This window comes from Chinchilla lanigera, unplaced genomic scaffold, assembly GCF_000276665.1.
Source record: "Chinchilla lanigera isolate Chin_1 unplaced genomic scaffold, ChiLan1.0 scaffold00004, whole genome shotgun sequence".
Lineage (NCBI taxonomy): Eukaryota > Metazoa > Chordata > Mammalia > Rodentia > Chinchillidae > Chinchilla > Chinchilla lanigera.
Window position 1 is genome coordinate 286,113 of NW_004955405.1, and position 27,840 is coordinate 313,952.

At 40.9% G+C, this 27,840-nt stretch overlaps 1 protein-coding gene across 1 annotated transcript; it reads right to left on the bottom strand.

The window, feature by feature from the left end:
- Positions 1 to 23,191: 23,191 nt before the first annotated feature.
- Positions 23,192 to 27,840, bottom strand: LOC106149171 (translation initiation factor IF-2-like; the record flags this gene model as incomplete). Its single annotated transcript, XM_013517280.1, is given in 3 exon segments — positions 23,192 to 23,308; positions 23,464 to 23,527; positions 27,612 to 27,840. Coding segments are annotated over 3 exon segments (409 nt in total), but the record flags the coding sequence as incomplete, so codon positions are not given.

Below are 27,840 nucleotides of genomic sequence, written 5' to 3' on the forward strand. Positions count from 1 at the left end.
CACCCTCTGACCTTGGGACGTCTGAGCCCCCGGGATCCACGGTCTTATCACCAGTTGCACATTATTTGACTCATAAGTCAGTCTTTAGCTCTAGGTTCCTCCTGCTGTCATGCTGTAGTTACATGACCACATGTGACCTTTGCTTTGGATAAATTGAAAGACCTTGGGCTGGGGATTTAGCTCAGCGGCAAAGCGCCTGTCTGGCAAGCGCAAGGTCGTGAGTTCAGTTCCCGGTACCGGTACCGGAGGAAAAAAAAAAAAAAAAAGAAAGACCTTCTGCCCACATGTCAGTTGACTTCTTAGCAACGGGCACACATTTCTTCAAAATACGTGCTTCTTTTGCCCTCCATGCTCCACAGTCTATTCATTTTCTTCTGTCTTTCTGGCTATTTTATCTTGAGTAGCTCCTTCTCAGCTCCACAGGCCAGAATTTATCAGATTATTCCAGGGTCTTTTTCACTACCCGCTGTCATTGCTGGGTAATCTTATATTATCCCATAGCTTTATATACCACCCTTCAACTGTTTCCCATTCCTTTAACAAAATACTTGAGGCTGGGTGCTTTATAAAGAAAGACGTTTACTATGCTCACAGTGTGGGAGGCTCACATGGCTTCATCTCCTCCAACTCTTGGGAGGGCTCGATGGTGGACGGCGTCATAAGGGCAGGAACGTGTGCAGGAGATATCTCACAAAGAGCCAGAGAGCTGGGGGAGTTGGTCATGGCTGTATCTTTGTATAGCAACTTATCCTCACAGGAACTAGCCCAGGTCCCTAGAAACTACATTAATCCTTCAGAAGGCCCGTGGTCCCCATGACTTACCAACCTACCTCTAGGCCCCCCACATCACAATCTCACCACACCTGGGACCAAGGTTCCAGCACATAAACTTTTAGGTGACACACCCAAGCCATATCCAAAGCACATTATCCTCCCTACCAGCTACTGCTGCGAGATTGGCATGTAAAGAATTACCCTGAAATGCACCGTCTAGACAGAAGGCCACATTTTCTGAGTGAAGAAATTGAAGATCAGTGGAAATATCTAGGAGACTTAAATGATGTGAGCTTTCAGATCTGATTCCCAGGTCACTGCACTTTCTGATGTATTATGACCTTACACAGAAAGGAGTTACATATCTGCCTTGTCTCTATTAATAGCCAGCATGGCGCTATCACAGTTCAGAATAATTTTTAAAATACTCGCCCGTGCTTTTGGTCTCTAAAATTCTGTACAAACATGACATTAACATATTTTGTTAACTCCCTTTATCTGATTTTTAAATGGGAGCTTTCTTCTATTTTCTGTTAATCTAGTGGCATATTCAATTTTCCTTTTCTCTCTCCATACTATTTATATATGATCAATCTCTATGAAATTATTAATTTTGTCTACATTTTCAAGTTCAGGGTAATAAAATATTAGTGATTTGGAAGAAAGGAGGTATTTATCAGGATCCGTTAGCAAACAGCAGCAAATGATCCCAGATAAAGTTAGGAGGAACTTACTGGAATGATAATAACTAAGACCCGTAGCTGTTACCTTTGATTAGGCACTAATCTAAAGTACTAGGCACACTGATTCCTAGAACCTGTATGTAATGGGTACTATTATTATTCCCACTTTATAGATGACGAACTCTAGGCACAGAGAAGTTAAATAACTTCCTCCAGGTCACTCAGGATGTGGCCAAACTTGGATTTGAAACCAAGCTTTGTGACTTCAGAGTGTCTGGCACTAGGGCCTGTCCAAGGATCCAGAGCAGACAGAACAGAGGAGAAATCTAGGTAAGCAGGTTAAGAAAAGGGTAGAAACCAAGGGTCTGTTAAGGAACTATAACCAGCATAAATTCTAATCACATCCCTTCCCCAAATCATTGTAAGTCAGTTTAAAGGCTCCAGCAGTAAACAATGCCCAAAGGAAAGATTTCTAATCTTCATTTTTAAAAAGCTTACAATAACAGTTATTTGAGAAATCTCTCAACTGCTGTAAGAACATGTCCTTGGTAGTGTCCTTCATTTGGAAGAGACATCCGGCTCCTTGCTGTCCCACCACCTCAACACCTGCAAGGCCACTCTGTGGAGCCTGTGTTTTCCCACTGGAGTTGGATCACAGCAAGCTCAAAGTGCTAACCTTGGGGAAAACTCTTTCCTAACCCGCGCAGCTACTGATTTCTAACCAGCTCTGATTCCTTCACGGTTTGACTTCCTGAAAAGATTTCTTCAACCCCTGTGCTCCATTCTTCTGTGAGTCACTATCAAATCTTCTATCACTTTATTTCTTCCTTTGTCATTCTTCTTCCCACTAAAACTGTCCTTGCTAAAGTCATCAGTGGCTGGATTTTGCCAAAACAAATGAAGACCTTTCTCTCCTTATCTTTGTTGATCTCTTTGGAACAACTGACAAGTTGAGCACTTTGTCCTTCTAGAAGTTCTCTTATCTGTGGTACATTCTTCTCACCAACCTTCTTCCTCTCTGTACAGCTGTCTTCTTCTTTTTTACTTCTTTTTCCTCAATTTTCTTATGTGGGCATTTCCTAGAACTTCTGCTCTACTCCCTCTTCAGTCATCTGAGGGATTCAATTCCTTACAAGTTCATAAGTCTCAAATCTATATTCAGGGGCTGGGGATTTAGCTCAGCGGCAAAATCGCCTGCCTGGCAAGCGCAAGGTCGTGAGTTCGGTTCCTGGTACCGGAGAAAAATAAAAAAAAATAATAAAAAAAAAAATCTATATTCAGTTAGAACTCCTTATTGATCTGCAAAACAGCACATCCCCATTTAGAAGTCTTACTGGTATCTCAAATTAAATATGTCCCAATCTCACTTTTACCTCTAAGCATGTTCCTTTTTAATGATCTCAGCGACTATCACCTCCATCTCCCCACTCAAGCCAGAAACTTCAAAGCCATTTTTGCCCCCCGCACATCTAACTAACCAAAGTCTTATAGATCTTTTTTTTCATAACTCCTGTATCTATCCACTTTCTTCTTCCCTAGTTTCCTCTGCTGATGTAATGGAGGCTCTTATCATTTTTTTTGCCAGAATTATTTCAAGGACTTTTAAAATAATCTCTCTGCTTTCAATCTGTACCTTCTTCAGTTTTCTATACTGCTGCCAGAAAGGCTTTTCTAAAATGCAAACATGGTCATGTAACTCCCAGAATTAAAATCCTCAATGGCACCCACATATTGTATGATGAAATTCAAATTCTTGAGTTTGGCATGTAAGTCGCTTTGATATGAGACGTTTGTAACTTCTCTTGAACATTAAAAAAAAAAATTTTGTGAGACAGGGTCTTGCCAAGTTGCCCAGGCTGTCCTTGAACTTGTCTTTCTCTTGCCTCAGCTTCCCAACTAGCTGAGATTATACATGTGTGCCACCAAACCCAGTTAAGATTTCTGTTACCTCTGAAACCTCATGTCTTTTGTTAGGGGCCCCAGAGCCTTTTAATCCAACCATTTCAGAAAGATCTATGGTTGCTCAAAGCTGGCAAAGACTCTCTGCCTTCCATACACTGCTTTCTGCTTCTTAAATGCCCTCTGTACTTGAATACTGTTCCCTAAAATTCAGATCTATCTGGGAACAATGATTATAGTCTTATTTGAAAATAAGGTCTTTAGGTCTGGGGATATAGCTCAGTGGAATAAGCACCTGCCTGGCAAGTGCAAGGTTGTGAGTTCGATCCCTGGTACCACACACACAAAAAAAGAAAATAAGGTCTTTATAGAGAAAGTCAAATTAGAGCAAGATCAAACTGGGTTAAGATAGATCCTAAGTCCAATATCACTTGGATCCTTACATATTGCCATGGACACAGGAGGAAAGTCTTTTATTTTAATCACTATTTTATTTTTCAGTGGACAGATAACTTTTTTTTTTTTTTTTTTTTTTTTTGGTACCTGGTATTGAACTTATGACCTCACACTTGCTAGGCAGGCACTGTGCCGTTGAGCTATGTCCCTGGCAAGGGAGACAGTGCTGTAAAGATTGATACCTAGCTTGGAGAGGTGCATCTATAAACCAAGGCATGCTAAGGACTGCAGGAATGGAACAGATTCTCCCACAGAGCCACTAGAAGAAAGCAGCTCTGCCGACACCTTGACCTCCAATGATCTGGCTATAGAATAGAGATGGAATACACACCTGTCATTTAAAACCATCCAGTCTCTAGTATTTTGTTAGAGTAGCTCTAGGAAACTACTATACTTTCCAACTCTGTTATATTGCTCGCATCAACTCCACTTAGCACTTTCTTCTCTTGGAAGCTTTCCTATCTCCAAGCCATTCCCAACCCCTGACTTTGATGCCCTTTCTCTGTTCTCTCTTTACACCTCCGCACACTTCTCCAATAATGCATTGCCAGGCTGTCATCATCTGTTTTTGTCTTTCTAGTAAGACTGTGACATCCACGAGGGTAGGGGACAGGGTGCCTGCCTGGTAGCCCCAAGTCTTGCACAGGACTGGCAAGAAAAAAGGAACATGGTTACTGTTTGGTGAATGTCAACACGCCTCCTAAGAAGTGTGATTTTATGGATTATTAGAAATTATCAAGTAGAATGGGTTAATGGGAAAAATAAGACCTCATATAAAGCCAGCCAGGTGTAATGCACTGCCAACAAAATTACTTTAATATAAAAGAATAGCTGTTACTATTACTGATATTAATTTTATTCACTAGCAGTTATGAGAATTATGTCAATGATATCTCAGAATTATTGGCTTTGAATTAGTTTTTGTGCTAGTCTGTAGCAAAAACAAGTATCATGTGAATAAATAATAGAAACATCCTTTGTCAACAGTAAGGTAAGTAACATGGCTCGTTGGCTGGGAGCAGGCGCCATCACTCACCTTGCTTCCCGAAGTGCCTCCTTTATTGGGACAAACCCACTGTGAAGAAGAACTTATTAACAAGTGAGCAGTCAAAACACGGTGGAACGGCTGCCTGAGAAATTGCTTGTCAGGAGGACAGGCACTTTACTCACTCAAAATTACCTCTTCATGACCTGAGGTGGCTCAGTGATCGATTCCCCTGTTGCCATCACAGGATTTATGAGGCACAGCCTCTGAGGTACCTTGTAGACCTCACAAATCTCTAGAAATTCTAATAAAGACAGAATAAGCTAGAAGTGTTTACTTTTCAGAATTCATTAATTTGATTATTTGCCATATACAGCAATTATATTCCCCTCAGATGGTAACTGAGGACATTTTTCCTAAGAGTGATAAGAATGTTACTCACACGTGCTTAGGTGGAAGCAGACCACCTGTTATTAAGATTAGCAAAGCTGGCCAAGGGCTTTAGTGTTTTGCTTGTAAAATCTCTCATCTAATTAAGGGTATGAGATGAAAAAAACAAGGCCCACACAGTAGTATTTTTTCTTAATTGCTCTTATGCAGTGAAACAAAGAGTCTAAGTACTGAACAGGAAACACTGTTTTGGGGCTGTCCCAAAGTGTTTAACCTACACTACGTGCCAGGTCTGTGGGAAGTCAAAGAGCCACAGAAACAGCCAGGACTCAGTGCTTGCCTTCAGAGACTCGCATCTGCTGGGAGAAAGGAAGTTTCCGTGCGGAGTCCTTAACAGAAGCGCAAGAGAAGGGTAACCTGTTCAACTTCTGCTATCACGAACGGCTTTGCAGGGAGCCACGGGATCTGGTGCAAAAGTGGGCAGGCAAGAGCCCTGGCACATGAGTGCCCAAGTGGGCTGAATCTATGCATCCATCGCCCAGGTCTTACTTGCAGGAGGCCCCTAGCTAGTGGGCGAGTGGGTGGAGAAACCAAAGGAGGTGGTGGATGCAATGTGTAGAGCACTGTGACAGAGCCAGCCCTATGAAAGCACCTGCTGCGGCGTCTGGGACAGAGGCCATCCAGGGCCTCTGAGTGCAGGTGACAGCAAAGCTGCCTTAAAAATTGGGTAGGCATTTGCCAGTGGGGAGGAGAAAGCATTTCAGGTGCACACGAACAATACAGAAACAGATGAAGGAACAGCAGGCCGGGCCAGGCCGGTGGAGGAGGGTCTGAGGGTGGGGTGGGGCTGGAACAAACAGTAGCCAGGCACTGCTGAAACTCCAGATGCAGAGCAGCCATCTGGTGAGAGATGGGGCAAGCACAGAGCGCAGCTGCAGCAGGAGTGGCTCACAGAGGGCAGGGGTGTGAGGACGGGGGCAGAGGGCCTTCACAGGCACTTGCAGGAGCGCTGTGAGACTGGCAGCAGGAACAGGAGGAAGGACTGGATCCAGAAGAAGTGTTAAGGGGGTCAATCAGCTAACACAGAGGAGGAGGGGGCAAGAGAACCTAAGGTTTCAAGCTGAGCAGGACACGAGGCTGACACGTGGGAGGGTTCCTGGCAATTCCAAAGTCCTGAGTCTGGCCTCCTGGGAATAAGCTCCGGGTGAGAGGCTGCATTAGCACGGTTAGTGTGTGGTTAAAGATGCACCTCCAGGATCAGAGCACTTGGGTTCACACCCCGTTTATCTGAAAAATGAACTGAGGCTTGAATCGCTTGTCACACAGGGATGAAAACCTCCACCTGGGAGGAAAGTGTGAGCTCTCAGGAGAGAGCGTGGCACACGCCGGTGGCGGCAGTAGCAGCAGCAGTGGCATTAATGACGGTGCTGGTAGCAGTACCTGGGCTTTCTTCCTAACAGACCCACTTCTTCACCTGCCCTTGCACTCCACTGCCCATCCCCTACCTCCCTTTGTCTCATTCTGTCCACACCGTGATCACAGAATAAACAAGAGTCCTGTCTGTAACCTGACATCTCAATTCTGACAATGTGTTGGAAGCACCCAGCTACATCACAGAGGTCTCAAGTCCCTGTCCTTCTGTCTAGTACACTTCTTTCTTTCACAGACATCGAACTGCATCCATCTGGGCCGGGGATATGGCTCAGTGGCACAAGTGGCTGCCTGGCAAGAGCAAGGTCCTAAGTTCGATTTCCGGTATGAGAAAAAAAAAGAAGAACTGCGTCCAGCTCCTTGCTCCAAAATTATTCCTAAGGAAACTGAGCAGCATTCCCTTGTACCCTTGTACACAAATAGAAATGAGCACGGATGGGGAAGCGTATCCAGGAGAACTGGTGGGGAGGCTGATACTGGGAGGGGGTTATAGGGACAGTGGCTTGTGGGACCATACATTTGTCTAAATCCGTAACTCCACTATTCCAACTGCTTAATTTACCCTCAGGGGTAAAAGTAGTAATTAATTAGTTTTTCACTTAGATGCTTTATTTTATAGCTTGACTTCATCAGTAGCTCAGATTTGCAGCTCTCTGACTTCTTCTTACATAAAACATCCTTTACTTCAACTTTGAGCTATTTTTCTGTTCATAGAGGCCATTCAGTTACATGTATGTGCATATATGCAAGCAAATATAAATTAAGAAAAGTGTAGATAAAGAGTAAGGAAAGTAATGCTTGATTGTTGTTATATTTTCTCTTTTTGGTACTAGGAATCGAACTCAGGACCTTGCGCTTGCCAGGCAGGTGCTTATGCATCTGAGCTATATCCCCAGCCCTGTTGTTATATTTTCTGAACGTTTTAACAACAGCAGTGAAAGGAAGCAGAAGTTAGGAGGAACACAGTTTGCAAAATATGATACACTTTAAAAAACAGACACTATGGTTTCTGCTGATGGCCTTTCTGAGTTGTTCAGATGATACCATCACCATCGAGCAGGTCGTGTTCATTTTAGCAACTGTGTAATAATGACCCCAAAAAACTCGTGCTTGGTTTTTTGGTTCCTCGTTCTCTGCTTCAGAGCAGCTTTGGATTTCCCTACCCGCCAGGCCCACTCCTCACTGGGGGCTTTTATATTTTGTCCTTAACATGGCAGATGCACTTTCTTTCCACCCAGGAATCCTCTCATCATATTCAAAGCTGACTTAAAAAATTCTATAGCTCTTTTGCCTACATTTCTTCATGTTTTTTAAGTGTGACTTCTCCAGTTTTTATTTACTTCTGTTTCCAGTGTGCATGTTCCATTACAATAATCTCCTGTTTTTCTTTTCTCCTTTGTCATGGATTTCAGAAGCATCTTGATTTTTAGATGAGTAGACAAGAAAAATATCAAAAAAGAAGTCACCAAGTACTGAGCAGGGAAATATGTGCTTTCTTTTACTACAAAGAAGATATGAAGATACTTGAAAACAGCCACCAGCATTAGGCTTCCAAAGATTTAGAAGCATCACCAATTTACAAAGCAAATTAGTTTTTTAAAAAATACACTACAATAGTCTTAGAATCTTGAAGAATTCAGTATTGAAATCAGTGAAAAACTGAACTATATTCAATAAACATATACTGAGACTTCCTACACATAGGGAATTATGCTAAGTTCTGTTGAAGTTTTTCAAAGATATGTAAAATCTGGTTGCTTCCCTGCAGAATTGAAAACTGATTGACTGATTTATTTATTGATTGATTTTTTTGAGACAGGGTCTCACTATATAGTTCAGGCTAGCTTTAAACTCTCTATGTAGCCCAAGCTGACCTCTAATTCTTGGTGGTCCTCCTGCCTCAGCCTCCTGAGTCCTGGTATTACAGGCCTGAGCCACAATGCCTGGCTAGAATTGAATTTTAAGAGAAGATTTACCCTAAAAAATAACAGTAGACTAAGCTTAAAGGGTTTTTTGAAAACACTGGTGAATATTTTTGAAAATATGTATTAATGGGTATGGTTTAAGTATAGTTCAGTGGTAGAGAGCTTACCTAGCATGGAGGAGCCCTTTGGTTCAATCCCCAGCACCACAAAAACTATCTATCTATCTATCTCTCTATCTATTCATATGCATATATGTGTATATATCTGCATACATATACACCTGAATGTTATTTCCTTAAGCCATTGAAATTTTGAGGTTGTATGTTACTGAAGGTAGCCTCCTGTAGTTAATATATCTAAGTGATCAAATTAGACCCTGGGCTATTTCCTAGCACTGGATAAAGATTTCGGTTGGGTTTTAAAAGCTGAGCAGGGAGTTGAATATAAACAAAGAACACAAAATGGTGCAGACATATTGGGGTCTGCCTTGCGTGGAACTCACAGATATGAAAGAAGGCAGCAGTGAAGTGTGAGTGGGGGTGGGGTGGAGTTGGAATCCTCACTGAGAAATATGGGTTAAAAATTGGATTTAATTCCAGAAATTATTTCAAAGCTCTATACCTTGAAGTGAGTAAAGAATGACTCCACAAATAGAATGTTGAATGAAATTGGGAAATAAATGCTGAGTATTTAGACATGTTCTTAAGTATTAGGAAATCATAATAAACCCTAAGATTAAGAGGACCAGTAGGGTGATTCCATGATCATCTTGATTTTAATGGTGTTCTGCAAATCTAGACGAAAATTTGTTTTAATTGTAGTCTCAAACTGATATTAAATTATGACAGAAATGTTCTTACCAATTTTCTTGGGAGTGCCCATGATTTTTGATGAATCCCTTGAACATGTGGAATAATGTATCACTGAGAACAAAAGTCCTTACAGACCACAGGGTCCTGCTTCTCACACTAGCTTTTGCCAGAATAACTGAAGATTGGTCTAGGCCTCTTCCGTTTTCTCACTGTGGCTCCATAACTGCATACCTTTCTGAGGTACCCCATTTCAGAGAGACAAAGTACGTGATCCTAGAAGACAGGTGTTTTTCAACTTTTTCTGCAAAGCAAACTGGTTCTTGCTCTGATTAAAACACAGACTCTCAACCTCTTAGACCAAAATGAAACAGTAACCAGTATGACCCAAGGAGCTTGGATGACTGTTCTATACTGTCTTGGTCACTCACACATAAGAAGTTGTGAAAGTGTACATACAGGATGTTGAATATTTAATTTAATTTGAAATTGTTTAATTTCTTCCCACTAATCATTCTGAGTTGATTGTGTTTGATAAACATATGTCACGGACACTTTTGGGACTGGAACTCAGCTTTAACATGTGTCACAGCAGGGCAGACGGATACTGGTAAGCATGCTGTTCTTACTCTGTGTACCTTGGTAAGATTCAACTTCAGCCTGGATGAGCAAAATTTGTTTTTCCTTGCAGGACACTCTCAGGAGATCTACTAAAAAACAATATGCTCTTGACAGAACAGTATGCAGTGCTTCTAAAAGTGGGAATGAACTACGTTTTACCCTTTAAAGGTCAGGAGATATAATTATGCAGCAAATCTAGCCTATGATTTATCTAAAAAAAGACAACATCACACATAACCCTCACAAGGTCTGGGTTACATATTTTAAAATCCCAAAAGGATGTTGAAACTGAGAGTGAATTTTCAGTAACACTGATAATAGCTCCTACTTCTAAGCTTACTGTGTATAAGAGATTGTGCTTAGCACCGTTTCTTCTTTTTCCTCATAATGAGCCTGCAAGAAGGTACTAGTTTTTTTAATTTTGAGATTAAAAAAGAACTTTATTCCTCATCTGCATGGATTGCCTGGCTTCATTTACCACTGGTCACCTCTCCCTGACATGTCACTTGTCAGCTTTCTGTCCCAGTCTCTGATGGTCACTTAGGGTTAGGTCAAACTCCGTTCTTCTCTTACTCCTAAATACAGGTTTTTCTAAAAATGGTTTTTGTAACTCTTCATTCACACTCTTGGTAATCTCTTTTCTGATATCCTCTGGTGCTGCCTCCAAAGGCTCTAGTTCCCGGCCGCTCCTCCTTGCTCACATTCCTACTCTTCCTCCTTTGTCTCAGTGCAAAACAGATACCTGCCCTCTGTGAGCTACCTGTACGCGAAATGTCCAGCTCAGATGCCACACTATTCTCAAAAAACAAACTTCCCTCTCGACAGCTCTGTTTCGGTTAATGGCACCAACATTCTCCCAGTCAAACTTTGAGTCATTTTGACAGCTTTGGCCCTCTTTCTTCTCACAGTCATCGATTTTTGTCATATCTCCCCCAGGAATATTTGTAACTTTCTTTCCAATGGTTGAGGCTTAAATAACAACACCTGTTTTTATATATTTATATTTTTATATTTATATAGTTCTTCAAACTATACAATACTCCCATAGATACTATTTCTTATAATTTCCATATCAACCCTAACCCTAACCATACCAAAGCAGACATCAGAAAATTATGTGATTTGTCCTACGTTTAGAAGCCAAGTTAGTGCTTAATCCTAGCTCTTCTGATTCCTGCTTTCCTGGCTTAATATTCCAACAACCACCCTCACCAAGGTCACCAAGTCACTCCTGGGGTGCAGTTGCCTTAGACACAGCCTCCCTACTTTGCTCCAGTATGGTTTATATAATTGTTAACAGTCATTGTCAAATATTCACTGTCAAATGACATCTTTTAAAACAGATCTAATCACACCACTCTCAGCTCAGAAGCTTGCACAGTGGCTTCTTATAATGAAAAAAAGTTTAAATCACTTAAGCTGGTACACTTGCTTCTTTCCAGCCTGACTTTGAAAGATTACTTTCTACAACGCCCCTGTGCTCCAGCCGCAGGAAGCTATTCTCAGATTTTCACAGGTACTTGACTCCTTGGCTCAGGCAGGGCCCCTGGGAGGTATGCATTGCCTGTGAACATGTTATCTTGTCCTTACTTTTATTACTGAATTCCAATGCATGGCTATATCAGTATCAGAGAGTGGCTACATGTGGGGGGGAAATCTAGCGAATAAGACAGAAAGAATCTATTTCTTAAAGAGCTTAGAATCTACTGGGGTCTTGGTGTCTCTGGACAAATGTCACATTTTCCACAAAATAATCCTTTCCTGATACTCCTGGCAGGGAAGTGATCACTTCCTTCTCTTCATAGCCACAGTACAGTGAGGAGACCTCCATTAGAGGATTTCCGTAATCTGATGCAATTGTAGCTATTAATGCACAGGTCTTATCTTTTATGATAGGTTATAAGTTCTAGTTTTTGATACTGACTCTATATAGCTCAATATTTAGCCCTATCATCATAGAGATAGCATTTCTCATATACCTCAATTAGTAATATTGAAATAAATAATTTCTCTTAGAGTCTGCATATGAGAAGAGACATGCCCCATTCACACAGATACTAAAGGGCACATCATGAGTACACACACACTCACCAAGTGGCCGAGAAGACATTATTTGAGGCAATGAGATTGTCAGCTGACATCTACATGGCTGGTTGAATATGGCTTCTTTCACTAGTAAAACAGATTTGAGATTCATCTCTGTTGTGTGTTTTAATAGTTCATTCCTTTTTATTGCTGGACAGTGTTTCACTGCACTAATGTACCACCATTCATTTAATTCCTGGTTGAAGGACGTCTGAGTTTTTTCCTATTTTGGCAATTATGAATAAAGCCACTGATAATTTTTGTGTATCATAGTTTTTCATTTCACTTAGTTAAAAAGAAGTAGAACTGCAAGGTCATATGGTAAGTCAATGTTTATAAGAAATTACCAGAGTATTTTCCATAGTAGCTGTGTCATTGCTGTATTGCCACATGCAACAGGGGAAAGTCTCAGTTGTTTTATATCCTTGGCAACACAGTATTGTCAGATTTTTTTTTTTTTTTTTTGTCTTTGCCATTTCTAAGCACAGAGTGTTAGAACAGAATTTTAAAACTTCATTTTTTTGGAACCATTTTTCCACTTCCATTTTAAGCCCACATGCAGTACTCCTTCTCTCTTTACTTCCTTCTTTGTATTATCTCTCCTACTAGATTTTAGGGTTTTTTGTGGATAAGAAACAAGTCTTAGTCATTTTTGTATAAAGGATGCTCTGCAACCATACCCCAAGTGCAGGGATTTGTAACAACAGGCAAATAATAGTGCTACTTAAACAAATGACACTACATGAACAGATTAGACCAATATATTTGGTAACACAATTAACACAGCTATTGTCTAACCTAGTACTGCCTTATTTTATCAATTTGGAAATAACAAAGAAAGCTTAATTAACTTACTCATGTTCTTCCCTTTTCACCAATTTTGCCATTTGCATTTGTTTTTGTGGGTATTTGTTTAAATTATACAAATTTGGATAATATGGATGGGATGGTGAAATATTTGAGTGATAGATTTTTTTTATTATTTTTATTTTTAAATTTTATTTTAAAGGGAATAAAAAACCCCAACAAAATAGCAACATAGACAAAAACCAAACAACGCTATCACTATAAAAATGATACAGGGTTTCAAAATGAAGTGATAGGAATTAACAGTGGTGAGTGATAAATTTCTTGTGCCTATCCAAAAGATAGGATTTTTCTTACTAGTACTTCAGTAAGAGATTAAAGATGATTTATTTATTCATTTTTAAAATAAATTTAGATCACTTCATTTTAATGTGTTTTCTCGATGAGAAAGAAAATTTCAAAATACAGGGGTCCTAGCCCTGCAAACATTTTATCAAGTGATTTGGAACAAAAAAGCAGTGTGGGCTAAGACACTGATAAAGATGCAAAGAATCTCGAACAGCAGAAGAATCTCAGATGACGCATCTGCCAGTCTCCCATTCATGTAGGAACGCTGGCTACAGTATCTGGTTGAACACCTCCACATTTGAGAAGCTCACTGCTTCAGAGAGCACCAAAGCATACATCCTTATAAGCAAGAATCTCAAGACAAAATGAAAAAGAAAGAAACACTAGGAAGAAAGTGTCTTTCTAAGTGAGCTTTTATTTTTCTGTAACGTATTACATAAATCTGTAGTACCTACAGATATCTAAATACAGAAGTTAGAATTTATTGTGGCAGAAAATAGGACCTTCACTAACATCTCTGCTCAGCCAGGTGACAAGTTAATCTCATTAGCTTTTACAGTACAGGATGAGACATGCTTTGAAGGGATGTGCTCTCTTTGAAAGGTGTAGCTTACACGACATCAGTCTTGGAACTTGTAGATAACCCTGAAGATTCAGGAATGGAAGTAAACTAACAATTTATAGTTGTGTATAGAAGAAAATTATTTGTCTGTAAAATCTGTAGAAGAAAATCTTTTAAACACAATTCCTGAGCAGAATGGATTATGAACTCATGTGTACAATGGTCTCTAAGCCCAAATGGAAGAGCTTTCTTCCCCCTCCCCACCGGTACCAGGAATCAAACTCTCGACCTTGCCCTTGCTAGGCAGGCGCTGTGCCGCTGAGCTAAATCCCCAGCCTGGATTTCTTGATTATATTTGCATTGGCTAATTTCTGGAGTGGCTTTGTACCAGGGTCAAATCAGACCAGAGGTAAACCCATTCCCAGAATTCCTTTCCCTAAATGGCTCTTCATTACTGTTGGTTACCCGGGAAATTTACATGAGAAAGTGCTGCTTGCTGGCCTCCCAGTTCACCTTGTGAAGGTCAGGCAGTAGCCAGGCTGCTGGATCTTTGTTCCCACCAGATCGCTTCACTTTGGTCACTGGGCCAGGTGCATGAATAGTTGTGCATTGAAGAGTGCCAGACCTCACAGTTTCCAAGTCCCTGAGGATGGAGGAGGCATGAGTCAAGCACAGGTTCTGGTTTGTCTTTATGGGTTCCGGTTTGTCCTTGTTTGGCTCTGCTTCAAACTCAGCTTTGCTTTTCAACAGGCTCCATTAACCTACAGTGACATCAGGCCCAACACTAGGTGTAAAGCAACTGTAGAGCTCAGACAAGGGTGTAAGGTCTAAAACTTAGAATGAACCCATTATTTCATATCACCACAGTGAGTCTGCTTCCCGAACTGAGAATGGCTTCTATTAAATCTTTCCTATTTAGAATATGTACTTGGTTACAAATATTCTGTGTGTGCCTTTTTGTTAGAATAATTTATGGTAACGTGAAATGAAATCGTGCTAATTTACCGAGCCTAAATACACCATTCTATTTTTCTTTGTTTTTGAGATAGGAGCTTAGAATGTGCTCTTTTGCCCAATTTTCCTTAAAACTAATGGGCTGGGTAATGTAAATTTTGGTCCATGACCAGACAACAGAAAAACAAAAGAAAACAAACAACTACCAAACTAATTTGAACCTTGGTACAACTAGAGTTAAAAATCACCTGAGTTCACTGGCTCTTTCTTCAAAATATATCTTAATGCTACTTGGGATAAAATATAAAAATTATAAACCTGAAAAGTTTCAATTAATTAATGTCACAACATACATGCATTCATTCTAATTTCTTAATATTTCACTTAATTCCTTCAGATTTTATGTTTCATGTTAAGAAATGTTTCTTTCATCTTTATCCCTTCCCAGCAGGGCACACAGTAAGTCCTTACTGAGTATTCACTGAACAAAGAACAAATTTCAGCTTCCTGTTTTTTTACAAAAAAGAGCAGCAATGTATGAGCAAACAACCACAACCGCTGCATTCTCATGCTTTTCTCGCTATTATATGGAAACTCCAGCAAAAAAAAAAAAACCACAGCCATATCCTTTTCACCAATTCAAATCTCATGAATTGCTGGCAAGCGTGAAACTGCTATACTGACATTACATAGATGCTTGTGACATTTTACCCATTCAAGTACTTCAGAACCTTTGCAATGGTTCTCAAGGACACATTCTCAAGAGAAAACAGTTGTAATAATAGCTATCTCTTAACCACTTGTTGGGGTTAAGTTATTTGAAAAACAAATATGAACTACTGTAACTCAATTCAACTGATTTTTAAAAACCCAGAAAAATAGACATTTTAAAATTCATCATTTGACTCAGACTTGTAAAAATTTCTAACTGACCAAAGATGTATTACCCTCTACTCTTTTTTTTTTTTTGGTACCGGGAATCAAACTCATGACCTCAGCCTTGCCAGGTAAGTGCTTATGCCGCTGAGCTACATCCCTGGGCCCCTAACCTCTACTCTTAAATCATGCAAGTATACCAATTTTTCCCTTTTGCATTCAAAATGGCTCAAGAAGTAGGCATTTCTAGCTATGAAATACAGAACTTCCTTTTGTTCATTCTTACGTATAGTCTCATTTACAATGGGCAACAACACGTTTTAAATCTGTAATTTAAGCCTTGATAATGTGTTTTATCAATGAAGAGACTTTCCAGTGTCGATCTCTTAGCCCTGTCCAGGAAGGACAAAGAAAAGATTATGGCAGAAGTCCAGGCCTTTCAAGGGCTGTAGCCTCAATGTGAATCACAGATGTGTGTACTCATTTTCCCAGAAGGCAGAGCTATAGAACTCTGTAGCTTTCTTATGTGCCTACACTGCCTGCTACATAAACTCTTGAGAAAGCTTTTGTTTAATAAATTTATTTGTAAATGAATGATAGTCTATATGATTGGAGGTGACGGAAAGGAGGACATAAACAGGGTCAGGACACGATCAATGCATGATGTATACGTGTATGATAATGTCACAGTGAAATCTCTTAATTTGTAAATTGATATATATTAATATAACAAAATAAAATTTTGCCAAACAAGTAAAAGACCCAAGTAATAGCATAAACATTAAAAAAATTAATAATAAAATAAAAACAAGGGACCTCAATTTACAAAACAGGACCAAGACTAAAGAGGGGCAAAAAAGCAAAACAATGAAAAATAGGGAACAGGGTATTAGAGCTAAAATTAACCATAAGGATTTCTGGATCATTTCTAGAGACAGCCTGAGGTACCCTGGGCAATGACAGGACTCAGGTACTTCCTTTCAGGATAGAGACGTTTGTGTGCGACTTTTATGATTTTTGCCTTAAGGTGCTTCTTATCTAAACTATTTGATTTTGCTTACCATTTTTCATTAAGTTGACTTAAACTGTATCCTAGCTAGAGATGTTAGCTTAGTCCTAAAAGATAATCTCTGTAAAATTACAAGTTTAATGTGCCAGATACGTATTTTTCAGAGCACGTATTTTGAAAAGCATACTTTAAAACTTATTCTGAGTACACTGCTACAGCAAAAGAAATTCATAACTATCAAAACAACAAGGAAATCTGTGTACTGCCTAAGCCTGCCCCCTGGTCACTGCTGGAAATCTGCTGACCTTTCAGAAGCTCTGCCCTCCACTGTGTGGCCTCCTGGAACAAAGAGTTTAAATTTTGAATAGGCTTTCCAGAATGATTAAAAGGGTCTGAGGATGACCTCTTTTGATTTTTATTTTTACTAGGAAAAAAAATCAACTGCATTGTAAGAAACTAGGAAGAAAACACTAAGGTACAAGTCATGACTTTTTAAAATAATTGGTGAATTTTTATCTTTGAAATGGACAGAGACATCCTTCTGTTAGGTCCTCTTAATCATCAGAACTGTAGTGTTTAAGACAGAATTTGTCACAAATGTGCAGGGATGACCTTTTTCCAGTCTTAAAGTTTCAACTAGCGCAACTGCTTAACTTTCATAAGTAAATGAATGACTATGATTAAAACATCAATTGCGGAAACACCAGTTCTAAAAATAGCTTCTAAGTCCAAAGTCCACAGAGATAGCTAACCAGAGACACAGGCCTGGTTTTACCATGCATGTGTGTACTCATGCACGAGACGACATGAAATGCACTTAGGTTTACTCTTTGAGAAACAAAGCAATGTTATTTGATGAACATATGTGTCATCTGCATATTCTGATAAAAAGTTATGTCTGCTGATTTTATCGCCTACTTATTTTTAACTTAAAATGTTTGCCCTTACACTCATCCTGTTACTTTAAAAAAACATCTTATGTCTGATCTAGCTTTATTTATATTTTTAAAATAACACAAAATGAAATCCATGAAAGCAATCCATAATATTCTGCCTGTGCCTCATATTTTGACGCAGTGTTTATAATTTCTTCCAAATCGCCCATATTCAACAGAATCCTGCAGTGTGACACAGTGAGTCAAGTGCACTTGGATGACTCCGAGTCCACACCTACCTCAGTTACTGACTCTGCGATCTTGGGCAAGTTATTTAATCTGTTTCTTCCTCTCCAAAACAGGGAGCAGCAGTCCAAACCTCACAGATTTGTTTAAATAAGAAAGAGCTTTAGCAGAATGACACCGGCAGAAAAGACAGAAGAACCAATTTTAAGAGTTACACAGATGTGTGTGTGTAGTTGACCCCTCACCTGTTTTTGGAAAGAAGATGTATAAAACTAAATGTTTCATGTCTTGGGCCCTAGAAGCAAGACGGCAATGCGCCCCAGTTATTCCCTCCTACGCCCGTTTTACAGCTCCATGTTTTCAGGTGGTCTCCGCTACAATCAGTGCTCCCCACCCCTTCTCTCAATCCCCTTAATGGAACGGCGTCTTCTGGGCTACAGGGAGCATTCCTTGCCAGGTGGGGTAAATGCTCACAGACAGAATCACCTGCCAGGCATTCCAGGCGCATGAATTAGCACTTGAATTTGGAGGATCCTGGCCCTGGACAGGAGGACCACAGAAGAGTGATGAGCACCTCTTGAGGAGAAAAAGAGACAAAGACAGCACAAGGGTCTGGATACGTCAAAGTGCAGTGATGGAAAGTGGTGAGTATTTTCAGGTGCACTGCAATGGGTACACAGCCCACTGATGGGGATTCGAGGTCATACCCTAGGGGTGGAGGTGAGTCCTGAGAGTTCAGTCAGTTATCTAAACCAGTGGATCCTTGACCCTTAAAATACACTAGTGTATCATAAACAATTTATGAGCAGTGATAAAGTACCAATGACAGCAAATGACTTAAGAGGATAATTTAGTTTTCTCTCATATTAGTTTTACCAATCTTGACAATAAAATTATTTCTGTAATAATACCATCCTCATTCATCTTGTTTGGTGTTGCCTCCTTGAATCGGGAAAAGGAAGGTAGGAAGTTATAATGGGGTTCCAGTACAGTCATGAGGAAGAAATTTCCTGTATGTGAAAGTATCACAAGTAGAAATTTGAAAGGTTTCATCTTACATCCACTTCATTTTTGTCCACCCTCTATTTCTCAGCTGTTTTTAGTAGAGAAAGTTGAAAATCTGTGTGTCTCAGTTTGCATTTTCTATAGCATTAAGAATAGTATGAAAAAGAATTCTGCTTCTCAGGTTGGCCTAGCCAGGGAGAAACAAACCCAGGCGTGGCAAGCAGGTGTTGACACTGGGAGAAGAGATAGAATTCAACTACAAAACTGAATTACTGGGCCAACAGGACACAAGGAAGAGGTACAAAGGGCGCTTAGTTAGGACAGAGGAGAAACTCTCATTAGGCAACCAGGGAAGTTCCTGAGATCTTAACCAGGAAAAGAGCCCGTTAAAACTTTGCAGAATCATCATTATTAATAAGTTTATTCCAGCAGTTTGGAAATTAAGAATTCAGACTATGTTTTACTCAACTCTGAATCCCTAGTACATGGCACAGGGTTTAACATATATGTGAAGTGCTCAATACAGATTTACTAAATAATCTGAAGAATCTACCTTCCTTAAGTCAAGGCCTTTCACCTGCCCCACTGAACATTTAATATCTCATCTCCTGCATGAATTCCCACTGCTAGCTGGAGAAATGCTTTGTTTTACTTTGGACAACAGAAGGAACTGATGCACCTTCTGTCCCAGCCATTTCAGTTTATTAACTTTTACCCCCTCTTTGAGACCTGGATCTCTACCCAGAAGCCACCAACCCCAGTGGGACCATCTTTAAAAAGCCCATCATTAGACTCTGAAGTATCTAAGTAACCACCACGGGAACTGGAGCAAAGTGTTTCCATAGAAGTGTAGAAGTTTCAGTATAACTAAAATCGTGCTATTTAATAATCACTAAAAGAAAATGATTTTATCTCTACAGTATTCTGACACACATTGTGTGTTACCTGTTATCAGTACATTTCGGGGGACATAATGCAGAAGAGTCGCACCCTTGTCATTCTGCAAAGAAATGCTGTTCTCTAAAGAAAGCACCGTGTCTACGTGGCCCTGTGTCCTCTGTTAGCTTCAATCGATCCTATTCTCAGCACTGTCTTTTCAGAGTGAGGCTGCCGAAGCACCGACACTTTAGGATTAATAATTAGCTGGGAGGATGTTTTTAGAAGTAAAGTAGGAGGCACAGTGAGGGGGTGGCACGCAGTGAAGGGTGCACGAGGAAGGAAAGTTAGGAGAGAACGGGAGAGTTCAGAGAGCTAAGACAGCGTTCCCTGCTCAAGGGATTGGCCTGAGTTTTGCATCTTGTTTTTCAAAGGGGCATTTGTCTTTATCTGCAACACTAATAGATCAACCCTGACACAGTCCTGAGTCTCATGAACAGAGCAGCTCTTCACAGTCAAGTGGGGAGACCGTGCGGGGATGTGAGGAACTTCAGAGAAGGGCTGCACACAGGGCCAACTGTCACCACAGCAGGAGCACTTCCAGCTGAGGAGGTCAATTCAAGTTGTATTTATTGAACTTTCACCTAATTTACATATTTTGTTGACAGAAACTTTTCAGAATCACTCTGGTGATTCTGGTTAATGGGAATCAACTATTTTCAGCATAGTGACTCTCCCTGTTTTCTAGGGACCCATCAATTTCATGAATATATTCATGGAATCTTAGCACTTGATGGCACTTAGGGAACGTCTAACCCAGACTTCACAGACTCAGCACCTATGGGTTCTAAGTAGGTAACACGATTAAGTGAAGACATTTAGTGCAACCGACCGGCACAAAGCCTGAAGGTCAGAGAGATGGTAAGAAGTGGAGAGACTGCAGCAGAGGTACTAGAGGTAGCTCAGACTCCCCTTCAGTTCCAGCCTGGACAACGTAGGCCAGTGTTTCAATTTTTGTAATAAATCTTCCGATTTTTAAGTGCTGGGTTAGTTAAACACAAATACCTGCACTCAAGGGTTTCTTGCTAGACCCCAGGTCTGCCAGTTTTCAATTTCTGAGCTGGTTCTTACATCCTCAAAGCTGAGGCCCTCAGGTTATGAGAAGAAGAGCACCACGTCTCCAGATGTGCGTGGAAAAGCTTTGTCCTGTTCTGAGAATCTTGCTGTTTAGACAAGAAATCCCCCCACCCTCCTCATGAAAGGGGGGTGCAAACGCATTTCCACCCCCTTAACCAGCTCTCAGACTCCAGCTCTGACACAGACACATTTCTGCTGACTGCTTTCAGGACGTGTTTGACACAAAAACAGGATCAGTCCTCCATCCCCATGTGTCACAAACAATTTTTACTCAGACATGCAGGGGAAAATGTATTTGCACTTACTAACCTTAGCTCCGATTAAAATTCTTATTAGCAATTAAAATTCTAGTTGCTGCATTTTGACCTGCATTTTTTCAAGGAGACATAGGTTATAGAAGAACTCAAAGAAAGTCATACTTAAAGAACAATTAAATATAAAAAAAATTCATACTATGTATAACATAGTTTCATATACAGGTCTAAGACTTGTGAAATAATGGGAGTGTTGAGCCACGTTTGGAGTGCCCTGGGAAACTAATTTAGAGTAAAGGAATGAGCATCAAAATGATGTAAAGGCAAAGGCAATGGCCAAACCTGGCCAAAGTGGAACCTGCAATGAACCAAATGTCTTCTGCCTTTCTGACCAATTAAAAACTATAGCAGGGGAAAGCGACTCGTATCCCAGAATAAACAGAATAAAACAAAACCTGTCTATTATATTTAGTATCTCTCTCTTACAAAGCCATAAATTGGAATAAAAATCCGGAGGCAACAAAAATTCTGAATCCTGGTAGTATCTGGTATATTTATAAAGGCAGATGCATAGGCACAGTCTATAATATTTTAGAAAAGTTGTAAGAATTGAAACCCGAAACAGATGTTCTGATTACTGAGAAAACATAATTAACACAAGCATTTACTTCCTCAAGCATTTCCTTTAACAGAAATTGTACATTATAAAGAAAGAGAAGAGTTTCTCATTGACACAATATGGTTATTTCAATTTTTGGTTATTTAGAAATCAATATCCCTGAAAAACAATCAAGAATCTATCAACATAAAGCATCTGATTACTCTCCGTAATCTAGAGCTTCCAGTTTAACGTGATATTTGCAATTCACGCTTCAAAAAGGGTTTTCGGCAACTTTTTCTTTTTCCCTCCAGAAAATTATTTCATGCAAATGTGATTTTTTTTTTAAGGATCCTGGGAGATCTCTGTCCAGCTGCCCACTGTTGAATTAACAACAATGCTGGCATCCCTAGGGACTGCTGTGACTGTAGGTTTTTATGATCCAGCCTCCAGGCTTTTGTTTTTGTTTTTGTTTTCAGGCTTTCCTTGGTTCAAAGTGTCTTGATCTGTGAATCTTGACTAAACCACTCTTGCAGCAGTGACTTGGGTACCACTCTGTTTAGAATCTGAGAATCAGAATGTTTCCATGGAATCCGGTGTGTGCATCCACGAAACCATCTTGCTTCAGATCACTTCAGTGGCTCCCCACTGTTTTCCTGTCACATTAGGCCTTCGGGACAGGGATGCAGATCACTGCACTGTCGTTTAGAAAGGCTCCCTACTTGGATGGTCAATTTTGGGGGAAGGCACACTTAACTAATCTGATTCTCCTCCCTCACCCACTAAGGAGACTTTGATATTCTTTTGAGGTCCTGCTCCTCTTCTCTTTATGGGAAAATCAGTGAAAAACTATCAAAAGGGGTCTAGATATTAGCCCTTGTTGTAACAGTGCCTAAGGACACATTATTAACTTCTCAGGAACTGATCTGTAATCATTTTATTTCCTACACAATGGTGTCCAAATGTGGCTATCAGAATCCTTTGGGGACCTTAAATAAATACTAATTTCTAAACTCTGCTTTTGGATTCAGATTTGGATTGAAGAGGTCATTGCATTTAACCTTGTGGCCAAGGGTCAGTTATTACTGTCTGGTAATAGTAATTTGGACCTCAAATTATGCTGCTAGCTTCAAAATAAAGCCAACAATCTAATTACAGGCATGAAAAATTAGAAAGCTGTTACTGAGCTGCGAACTCCAATGTGCCCAGTTAAAAAGCTGTGAACAATTTTCCCAATGGCGCTGAAGATAGTAATTTAACTTTTAAGAGTATATATTTTCTTCATGAATTCCCTAAATGTCTTTTCAATTCAGATGCATTCTTTACATGTTTTTATTATGCCAAACTTGACTCTTACGCAGAAAATTAGATTATCACTAAACACTCCTGATGCTGAAAAGCAAGATGAAGGAGGAATCTAAAGATATCTTTATTTTTTTAAAAACCAAATTTCCATATTTGCATTCTAAATCACCTAATTCAAGCCAATGAGTCTCTTTAACTGGCACTATTTCTGGTTAAAGCTACAGCTTTTCTCAAAGGTACACTTTATTTAAAGGTATAGCCTTATTCAAAGGGGTGGCAATGTCACAATACAGTCTCTTTCCAGAGGAAAGACAGCAAGAGCTGGAAGACAGACAAGAAAGTTCTCAGAAGCACACTTTCTTCTCCGACTTGTTTTCTCAAAAGAACTAGTGGGCTACCTACAGCAAAAGACAAAGATGTTAATTTCTAGAAATCTACACTCACAAAATTAAACATCTAAGAGGATGGGCAAGTCAGAGAACAATTGAAAGAAAAAATATGGTATGGCCTGCCCTTCCTTCTGGGCTCACAGCTGCCTGGCAACCTGACTCACCCTCACAGGGGCCATGGGTGCCTCTCCTGGGGTTCCCCGTCTCCACAGTGATGCGCAGGTGAGGCTGGTGGAAGAGAACAGAAGAGCTGGCTGACCTTGAGACTTTCATGCAAATGTTCATCCCCCGCGCCAGCAATTGCAGTTCTGTTCTGAGAAATGAAATACTCATGCAACAATGTGGTATATTCCGTAATGTCAACAATTCAATCATCAAACTCAACCCGTTTGATGAATCAAGGCCAAACCACTAACTGGGAGCAAAAGAAAGAAAAAGGTGTCAGGAAATGACAGACATAGGATGCTATGATCATTCTGGCTAGATTTTCTTAAAGTAGCAATATAAGGAAATCTTAGATACTGAATAACACCATTAATAAAAAGCGTACAGATACAAAGCTAGAGAATAAAACAGCAATTGGGGGAAGATGTATGGGGATTTACGTCAAAGGATGCAAGGCAGCAGATGTGTGGATGTGCGAATCTAAAGACTTATGTACAACACGTGGACTATAGAAACAACAGTGTATTGTATTCAGAGCTTTTGCTAAGTGAGTACATTATAGCTCTTCCTGGCAGAGGGTGAGGGTCGGAGGTTGAGAAGAGGGTAACTGTGATGGTCAACATGTTAATTTATTTAACTACAGTAAACATATAACATTGACATGTATGTTTACATAAATATATAGAGAGTAAACACTGTGTAGTATACCTTAAGTATACACAATAAAATTTATTTAAAATTAGCAAACTCTCTTTTTTGGGACAGAGGTTTCGATGTAGCTCAGATTCTCTTCAATGTCAAGGGTCTCCTGCCTCAGCTTCCCAAGTACTAGGACTACACACATGCACTACCATGACTTGGTTTAAAAAAACATAGCAACTCAAGTGATATTTTAGTCTAAACAGAAACTCCACTGCAATTATCTCCCCACAAAGTGATAGTCACTTTTTTCTTTTCTAAGTGATTCCTGAACAGAGCTCTCATTCTATCCCTCATTCTTCACGGTCACCACCCCTTTCACCACCCACCCCTCCCAGCTATCCTCTATAAACCTGCTCAAGCGCCACCTCCTTCCAGAAGCCTTTCCAGGACAGTTCGGTCCCCTCTGACTTTACAGCCATGCACTTGGCAGGTTCCAAGTGAGCTTCTCTTCACTGTGTCACTTAAAGCAGTAGTTTTTGCACTTTTTGGAACACGGTGACCGTAGTTGGCTACATACTTTATATAGTCCATGATGTACCTACATACAAGTGTGTAATTTAAAGGTTCTACGAACAACACTTACCCTTCTACACTCTTACTCTATCAAGTTTCTCAAAAATAAAAATGTCAACTAGATTCACTAGGGGTCAGGACCTGTGGCTTGAAAATACAGTTCTAGAAGGGCACTTATTGCTGCAACTATTTCCCTGGCTTAAAAACTACTTAAAAATTATATGTGGCCTTTGGGCTGTCTTTAGCCCATGTTCTGAGTTCACTGTTCATTTGGTTTTCACACCGGCGTGCCTCTGTCTTTTGTAGTCATCTGGGACCATTAAGTGCTTGACAGATACACATTCTTTTCCATCCTTTTTCTTTGAGCACTGTTATCTCAGCAATAAGAGTCCCCACAGCTCTACAGCCCATTTTTCTAAGACTGAAATCTCCATCACCTCACTCTCTCTGACTTGCAGAATACGCAGCGAAGGTAGTAGACATTTCCTGGATGAAGTAACTGGGGCACAGAGGATTATGACTACTTTCCCAAGGACTTTCATTTCCTCTAAGCAGGCGATTGTAAATGAAGGTAAATGTAGTTTGTAGATATGTGGAGGACATAAATTTGGATAACTGGAGCCATGAAGAGCTTCAACATAAGTCCATTCACCTAACATCTCCAAGTGAAATGGCACCAGAGGAGGGAGCAGGCCTTCAGGACTTCAGCTTGGGGTGGATCCCGCTTCTGTCTGTAGCTTCGTCCTTCCCCCTTTATGTATGCATTCTGCTTCCAACCACCTTATTTTCTGGGGCTTCTCCACATTTTTGCCCCTATATGAGGAAGGCCCTTCCTCCTCCTCTTCATCAGGTGAGTCTCTGGCATCCTCAGCCCCATCGGAAGCTCACCTTGTTCCCTCCACCTGCACAGCCAGGCTTCCGTAGCACCTGGCTGTGGGACTCAACTAGCTGTCACAGTCAGCCTCCCCCTCTAGTTTTGTGGGTTGAGACTGGGTCCCTTTTATTCTTCTATTACACATTCAAAGACCATCTTCAGTTCCAGAAGAATATACCTTGAATGGATGAATGAGAGCACACAGGGCAGGAGCAGCTGCCACTGAACAAGCTCAAGTGGAAGCTGGGATTACAATCCTGTGTCCTGTCTGTCTGAAGTCTGTAGTTTTGGATTTTGTGATTCTACCGCCAATATCTTAGTGCTTCCCTTTAGGCTGCAGATTTTGTGACTGCAAATTCAAGCAGCGAGGGCTAGCTGCAGCTAAATATATTCCTTCAAGGATATTTGAAGCATAATCAAGAACATGTTGCAGGAACAAATAATTAAGTGTATTGGACTAGTCTTTTGAGGCAATTTAAAACACTCACATTTCAAAATAGCTTGCTGGAATCTCCCCTCCTCTGCAGTGAGACTAATCTGATTCATATAATGCTCTCCTCCTCCACTCTCTATGCAGTTGGTGCCCTGGTGATGTGGACCTAACCATTTCCACAACAGTCTAGCTAGTGATTAGCTGGAGCCTCCCCACACCACACTGAGGCACACTGTCCATTTTTCTCCATCACTGCCTGGGCTCTGTTTCCAAAACACATTTCAACGATATAACACTTAGACTTGTGACAGAAACTCCTACTTTTTTTTTTTCTGTTTATGAATGAACAGTTCAGTCGCCCTACTAAACACACACAAACTTGGAAAATATATTCCTCACAATTCCATCTCCAAAGAACATTCTCTAATGCAAACTCTGGTCATTTGGGGATAGCAGTCAAGAAGATTTTCTTCTTTGTGCTGTGACTCATGTGTCTTTATTCTCACAATTGTTACTCAGGGCAGGCCAACGGTGAGCACAACGGAAAAGGAAGAATAGTTTATAACTGGAAAATAAGCACGTTCGGGAGAAGTACACTCAAAGCATTATCGAAGTAAAATATGCACCAGTACCAACAAGAGCAAACAAAAGCCCACGCAAGAGATGTGTAAATATTTCATGAAGCTAAGCCTTAATCAACTCTCTCCAAATCTTCCTGGTGCTGTAAACACTTCAGTTTCTTTCAGTCCCACCATGACCTAGATTTCTTGCAAAAATAAAGTGAAAACATGGACCAATGGATCTTTAACAAGTGTGCTGTGAAAAATATTTAAATGGAGCATATGAAACACAGGTTTACCTGGAGGAAGAGGGGACTGCTACATGGGTGGCTACTCAGAGCTCGACTTCTCCGTCCTCCCCCAAGCCCTTGCCTTTTTCCACCTCCTCTGCTGCTTTGTGGACATGCACAGCATCTTAACCTTGAACTGCCTACATGCTAAGCAGAGATTTCTCCAACACCCCTCCAGAAAGCCCTTGAAGCCTGACCTGCATTTGCGGCCTTCCTCCCATTCCCCATTCACGTCCCAGGGTCTAGAAGGGGTCGCTCCTTCTCCCCTCTTGCACTGTCCATTGTTGCGTCTGAAATTTTGTATACATATTTTCCATCTTTCGGACAGAACGAAGCTCTGCCATCGGTATTGGTCGCAGACCCTCCTCAGCCCTTTTCTAAAACCCCCCTCCACAGAGCCATTTATCACCCCTCGTCTCTACCTTGACTGAATGTGGTTCCAAAGTTCACCTCCAGATACAGAACACGTCTCTACAGTGATTTCCGTTTATCGACCCAGGCCCGCCCTCCTTCTGCTCTCCTACCTCAACAAAAACTATATGCACATATCCACTCACATGTAAATGCATATGTATTATAAATGACTCGCGTTTGACCTTAAGGGGAACAAGAAGAGGAAAATGGGAAGAATCTCCCTCTCTCTCTCTCTCTCTCTCTCTCTCTCTCTCTCTCTCTCTCTCTCTCACACACACACACACACACAAACGCGCGCGCGCGCGCGGACACTCGCAGTGTGCAGACCTCACCCCGAGCAGCAGGCGTCTTCCCCAGTTACCTTCCAAGGCAGGGCTCCAGGGAGGGATGACCTTGCAGAGAAATTCAGCACCTGCGAGCAGGCGGCCCCTCCTGCCGCGCAGGACGGGATGGGAGCGGAGCAACAGGCGAAGGATCCCCGGGAAGGAACGGAAGGGGGCCGGACGCGGCGGCGAGGCGCGGTCCCCGCCCGGGCGGAGGGGGCGCTACCTGCGGGGTCCCGGCAGGGGCGGTGCCCGTCGCTGACCCGG